At 38.5% G+C, this 6,792-nt stretch overlaps 1 protein-coding gene across 1 annotated transcript in view; it reads left to right on the forward strand.

Annotated features, from left to right (window-relative positions):
• Positions 1 to 5,605: 5,605 nt before the first annotated feature.
• LOC107292853 (L-amino-acid oxidase-like) overlaps positions 5,606 to 6,792 on the forward strand; it is a 26,765-nt gene continuing 25,578 nt past the window's right edge. Inside the window, exon 1 of the mRNA XM_015821979.1 lies at positions 5,606 to 5,633. Within this exon, the coding sequence (XP_015677465.1) occupies positions 5,621 to 5,633 (13 nt within the window). The 5' untranslated portion in view covers positions 5,606 to 5,620. The remainder of the gene's footprint in view (positions 5,634 to 6,792) is intronic.

Consider the following 6,792-nt stretch of genomic DNA (forward strand, 5'->3'; position numbering starts at 1 on the left):
CTCCCACAGAGTGGGTCTCCTCAGGGTACCGTCGGCCAGACAGTGCCGGCTGGCGACCCCAAGGGGGAGGGCCTTCTCTGTGGGAGCTCCCACCCTCTGGAATGAACTGCCCCCAGAGATCAGGGTGATCCCTGATCTCCCTTCCTTCCGCCGCGCCCTTAAGACATGGTTATTCCAGCTTGCGGGACTGGCCTAGGGGTAAACTTTTAGAGGGGGTTTTAACTATAATTTTAATCAGACCAATCATTAATATTTCCCTTTTAATTAACTTTTAAATTTGTTGTTGGATATTTTTGTACTTTTTATCTGGTTGTTAGCCGCCCTGAGTCCGCAAGGAGAAGGGCGGGATATAAATTTAAAAAAAATAAAAATAAAATAAAAAAGTGTATATTTGCAGTTCTGCCTCATCTCTCTTCCCAGGATTTAGTTTCTTGTAGTTTGGGATGCTTCAGATTGGAAGGAAAACAATGCTCTGGATTGCAGGTAGCCCTTGATTTATAACCATTCACTTATTAACCGTTCAGAGTTACAGTAGCTAATGAAAAAAGGGACTAATGATTGTTTTTCATGCTTACAATCATTGCCGCATCCCCATAGCCATATGATCAAAATTCAGATGCTTGGCAACTGACATGTATTTATGACGGTTGCAGTGTCCTGAGGTCACGTGATCAACTTTTGCAACCTTCTGACAAGCAAAGTCAATGGGGAAGCCAGATTCACTTAACAACCATATTAACAACAGCAGTGATTCACTTAACCACCGTGGCAAGACAGGTTGTAAGATAGGGCAAAACTCACTTAACAACTGTCTTGCTTAGCAACGGAAATGTTGGGCTCAACTGTGGTCATGAGTCGAGTTCACACAGCACTTCTCAGCCCTCTTTGAAGCAGCCACCACCAATCTTCTCAGGACATATTTTTTACTGTAAAGAGTTCCCAACTTATCCTTCCAAAGAACCTTTTTTATTTTTTTAATCCCACACTGCAAGGTGTAGTCAAAATGTCAAGATGATGTCCTCAACGGGGCGACTGAAGCTCTGCAAATAAAAACAGAGATCTACTTTCTAGTCCCCTGATTGTCCTTGGCGCCCTTTTTGTAATGTTTTCCAATCATCTGAATCCTTCTTAAAGAGCGATGCCAAATGGATCATAGTACTTGAGGTGGGAGTTGGACTATTAAAGTGAAGGAAGTTATTACCCATTGGGTGAAGCAAAAGAAAGGGAGAGGTACCAAGTCAACCGATACCGATTGCTTCAGCTACAAAGTTTCCAGGAACACCCTGGCCCAGTAAGATTTGGAAAGCAATCGTGCAAAGGCCTTTTACAAAAGAAACTGATGATGTTTTCCAGTTGGGAAATGCATACTTGGTCAACAACCAAGAATTCCCAAGGCCAATTAGTCTATTTTCCCAGGTAGGGGCAATAATAATTTATTAAATCTATATGCTGCTTGATTCCCAGTTACTCTGAGTGTTATTTGGGAAATAACCCAGGTTATTTGAAACCTGCAATTACAGTCATAAGTTATGAAAGTCATTAAGTGGGTCACCACATGACTGGACCTGATTTTTACAACTCTTTTTGTAGCAGTTTTGAACACAATCATTAAGCAAACACAGCGGTTAAGTGAACACCGTAGTTGTTAAGCGAATCCATTGTGCACTATGGGGTGCTATTTGCCAGAAGCCAGAAGTGGTAAATGCTGATTCCTGGCAAGAACAGTGTAAATTGTGGTCACGTGACCAGATGGTGCTGCAAATGCTGATAAATGACTGATCATAAGCAATTAGTCATAAGGTGAGACTACTGGTATAATAAGGATACACAAAGGACTAGAAACTGTCATTAGAATAATTGCCACAAAACAATCTTTCTTTTGCAAATGATTGAGAGATGTATGATTTAGATAAAGTTTACTGAGCTGATCTTGGCTTTACTTCAAACAGCTAAGCAGCGTTAGGCCTGATGACTATTTGATGGGAAATTTCCAGGTAATCCTAGGAGGTAGCATCTTTAACGATGCTATGGTGATAAGTAAATACCCACAGGGAAAAAATACACAGTAGAATGATTCTGATCTGATGAATTGGCATTCTTTAATTGTCATACTTCACTTTATAATATTGAATCAAAGGTTATTGGAGAAGGCAATCATTTTCAATTTTTTTTTAAGAATTACAGCTGACCATTTTCTATCTATTAAAGCAGAAACCACTCTTAGCCTGATTTTGATTGCTGACCTTTTAATTGCCATAAATCAAATGGTGAAGTTTTGTTCCAATATTGTTGGAATTTCATAATGATGCTCCTTTGAATGAAAGTTTTCTAGTTTCCTTTATGTTTGTGTGTGTGTGTGTGTGTGTGCGTGTGTGCACGCACACACACGTACGGGCACCTTCAACTCAGTTTCTGATTCCTAGTGACTATCTGGGCTACTCCCTGCATTATTTGGCAAGGTTTTTCAGAAGTGGTTTGCCATTGCCTTCTTCCTAGGGCTGAAATAGTGTCTGGCCCAAAATCATCCAGCTGGCTTTGTGCCTAAGGTGGGACTGGGACTCCCAGTCTCCCACTTTCTAGCCTAATGCCTTATGAACTAAGCCAAACTAGTTGTTCTTTACATGCTGATTAAAACTGATTTGGAAAAACCATACTGTAGTTTTAACTGCCTGGACAACTTTATCTCCTGATTTTCTTCTAAATGTAAACGCCAACATTTTGGCAAAGCTTTCTTTGTCCAACCTGTGCAGTCTAGTTTTAAAAAAGTGAAACCAGTTTTCAATAATGATAGAATACAAACTGATAATTTTGAGACTCTTTCAGAAAAAAATGAATTTATTTTAAATACAGTGAAAATTTCTGGAACATGTTTCTGAACCAAATATAGAGAGCTTTCTATTTTTGTCAATTGGATCAAAACATATTATTCTAATCCTTCAACCAAGATAATTTACTCACCAATTAAGATGTCTCATGGAACTTATCAAGGAAATCCTTAATCTCCTCTTACGTTTAATATGCTTATGTTAGGGAGCCAGTTTGGTCTAGGACAGACATGTCAAACACAAGGCCTGGGGGCCAGATGCGGCCCGCAAAGTGGTTTCATGTGGCCCGTGAAGCCATCCTGGAAACAGTGAGGGAATGGCCCCCGCTGCCTTGGCCCTGGCCCAGGCCGGCCGGGAGCCAATGTACAATTTTGTGGTGGCCATCTATGCTGAAATGCACTCAGTCTTTGCTCCACAAGGCCATCTGGAAACAGCGAGGAACCAGCCCCTGCCATGTCGGCCCACCTCCTGAGTGCATGCTGGGCAGGGGTCACCCTTTATGAGAAATCAAGAAATGCACCATTGCCTGGAAGTGGCCAGCAAACGGCCCTCGCCTACTTCACATATCCGGCTTGATGGGCTCTGCCCTGGTCCCACCCCTTTCTGCCAGAGACCCTCAGATCTGTCCCACTCCTGCCCAGGTCCCCACAGGCACCCTTGACGCAAATGATGTAGAGCTGGCCACGCCCACCCAATAGGCTACACCCACTCCATCCACGCCCACCCAGTAGGCCACCCCCCCACCCCCCCGAGGGCAACTGCAATGCTGATACGGCCCTCAATGAAATTGAGTTTGACACCCCTGGTCTAGGAGTTAAGATTGGAGTACTAGTTCTGCCTTAGGCATGAAAGCCAGCTGGGTGACTCTCTCTGTCAGCACAACCCACCTCACAGGGTTTTTATTGTGGGGCGAAAAAAAGGTATTAGGTATGTTCTCTGACTTGAGTTATTTATAAAAACATTAAAGGCAGAATATGTATAAACAAATAAATGTTCAATATAGCAGTGTTTATCAACGTTAAATTATGTTTAATTCAATATTGACTGGTTTTGTCTGATCAGACTATCAAAGCCTCCTTGAGCATAAACAAGGCTGAGCTGATCACAATTTGTTTCTCTGTGCCAATAATACATTAAGTCTTATTCACTATTCTAAATGCTCCATATTTATTTAATTGATTCTTGGCATATTATTAGGTTACTCAGATAATTAGTTACATAAATTTCTTCTGGTGTCTAACATATCTATGCAAATCTAAAAACTGGGGCTTTACTTGGTGTTTTAAATTGCTTTTTTTTTCAAATTGTCTCAGATTAATTTAAATGTAAATAAATGGTTAAAATCTAGTGAGATTTTGGGAAAAGCTAAAAGTTNTTGATTCTTGGCATATTATTAGGTTACTCAGATAATTAGTTACATAAATTTCTTCTGGTGTCTAACATATCTATGCAAATCTAAAAACTGGGGCTTTACTTGGTGTTTTAAATTGCTTTTTTTTTCAAATTGTCTCAGATTAATTTAAATGTAAATAAATGGTTAAAATCTAGTGAGATTTTGGGAAAAGCTAAAAGTTGTAAAATAAATCTTTGATATATATATAAATGTATAGATTTGGAGGAATCCCCATATTGATTTATTGATTATGTGCCATCAATTTAATGGAAGGACAACCCATTAAATTTTCTATATCTTAATTATAGCTAGAATACATTAACAGGATTTTTTATCTTTACAGGTTTTATTTTTTCTGACCTCTATTTCTCTAAAGAATCCAAGCAATTAAGTCCAAAACCCACTATGGACACAATTAGAAATATATTGTATGACCTCTCTTGAATAACGTCAGAATTTAATCAAAATTGTTCTGTATTTCCTATATTAAAGTTTGCAAAGAATATTTGGAGAACATTGGAACAGATGTACAATTTTGACCATTATCAATATACTAAATTTCCTTTTGGATAATCCCAATCTGAAAATTGAAGGGGGAGTTTGGAAGGAATTCATAGGGTATTAATACTTCAGCCTTCCTCATCTGGGATTCTTCAGACCCAGAGATTTGGCAATAGATTGTGACAGAAAAAATACCGTAAATTTGATTTTTTAAAAACTTTGCACATTGCACTATGCTATTGCTCACCCTGAGGGACATTTTTAAGTGTTAGCCTGTTGCTATGCTGTAAATCTTGTAAAACATGTATTATCTAGGTTAGAAATTAATTCTATTGTGATGTTTTTATATTTTTTGTGATCTTTATGCAAGTGTTCCTCAAGACTTGAAATTTATTATAAGGGTTCCTCCAGAATAAAATGGTTGAGAAAGGTTCCTGTAGATCAGTGTTTTTCAACCTTGGCAACTTTAAAATATGTAGACTTTAATTCCCAGAATTCCCCAGCCAGCTTGCTCAATCAAGTTTTTTAAACTATTTAGATTATTGCAAGAGGAATTTGGATGTGAAATGACAGGATAGTCAACTGAAACATCTTTTCATTTTACAATTAGATCCAGATGCATAAGCAGCATCTAAAATTCTTGGATAATTTTCAGAACTGATATGTTCCTTTCATGTGGGTTCCTCATGGGTGTAAATCCAAAAGAGTTGATTTCCTTGTTCCTTGTTTTATGTATAATTAGAATGGGAGGAGAGGATAAAAGTGTAGGCGAGGAAGTTAGGGTATAAAAGCATTCCCAATGCATTTTCTCGACACGTGAATCAAAGTGTTTTGAGCATTTTGCTTAACATCAGTAACTTTTCTTCCAAGCATTGCCATCCACAATCTTCAAGCCAATAAGATGAATGTCTTCTGTAAGTATCTTTTTGCATAAGACGCACTAACAGAATTATGGCTTGAAGGAAATGTATTATTTAATATATTATGGCTTGAAGCAGTCAGGCAAATGTTTAGACCGGATTAGACATTTTTTTATTAATGGTTTATCGCATAATCAAATGTTCAGACTGGATTTGGTATTTTTGTCCTCCTATGAAGTCCTTCCCAAGGACCTGGGATAGGCAGATGTGGATGTTTTATGATGTTAAAGGTATTGTCACAGGATGTAAGCTGTTCCCTGTAAAGCTGCCTTTTGCAATTGACGGTGAATTTGTCAATTATTATTATTATTCTTTGTTCACCACAATGTGAAGTCACAGATGTATTATTATTATTCCATGATTAGATTTCAAGATTTCATAACCTTTCATCCTTTAAAATTAGTTACCATTTAGGGAATTATTATCAATCATTGTTGTAACATAAATGACTGCTTGTACTTGTGGTGAGGATAGGGAAGAAGAGAAACTGCGTAGTCCAATATAACTAAATCTTGATAAAATTAATTACTGAAAGCCAATTTTGATCAACTGGTCAAATTCAAATTAATGAGATGGGTGATAGCCAATTTGCCTTGATACATTTCTAACATTTGTAGTAAATGAGAAGAGCATACTAAAAACTAGTAAATGTGTCACAAAGCAAGTTCATAAAAGGTACATACATCCTGACTTAACCACCATTTGCTCAGTAACTGTTTGAAATGATGAAGGTGGTGGATAGTTATGACCCATGCTGCCTAGAACTATATAGAACTAAGGAGAAATTTCCTGACGGAACAATTATCAATGGAACGACTTGCTCCTAGAAGTTGTGGGTACTCCAACACTGAAGGTTTTTAAGAAGAGGTTAAGCAACCATTTGTTTGAAATGTTATAGGGTTTCCTGCTTGAACAGAGAGTTGGACTAGAAGATCTCCAAGTCCCTTCCAACTGTGTTATTCTGCCCAGAGTTACAGTGTTGTAGCAACCCTGCAATCATGTGATAAAAATTCGGGCCCTTGAAGGTAGGCAGCGTAGAGCGGAGGCAATTATGCCATTCTCCATAAGCCTTTGAAAACTATGTGATTGCCCCCACTGCCCAGTACTCCCCAAGATCTGCTGGGCATTGCTTACCTCCAGGCCGTTTTCTCCT

The sequence above is a fragment of the Protobothrops mucrosquamatus genome, unplaced genomic scaffold (genome assembly GCF_001527695.2).
Source record: "Protobothrops mucrosquamatus isolate PMUCROS unplaced genomic scaffold, P.Mucros_1.0 scaffold1440, whole genome shotgun sequence".
NCBI classification, from domain to species: domain Eukaryota; kingdom Metazoa; phylum Chordata; class Lepidosauria; order Squamata; family Viperidae; genus Protobothrops; species Protobothrops mucrosquamatus.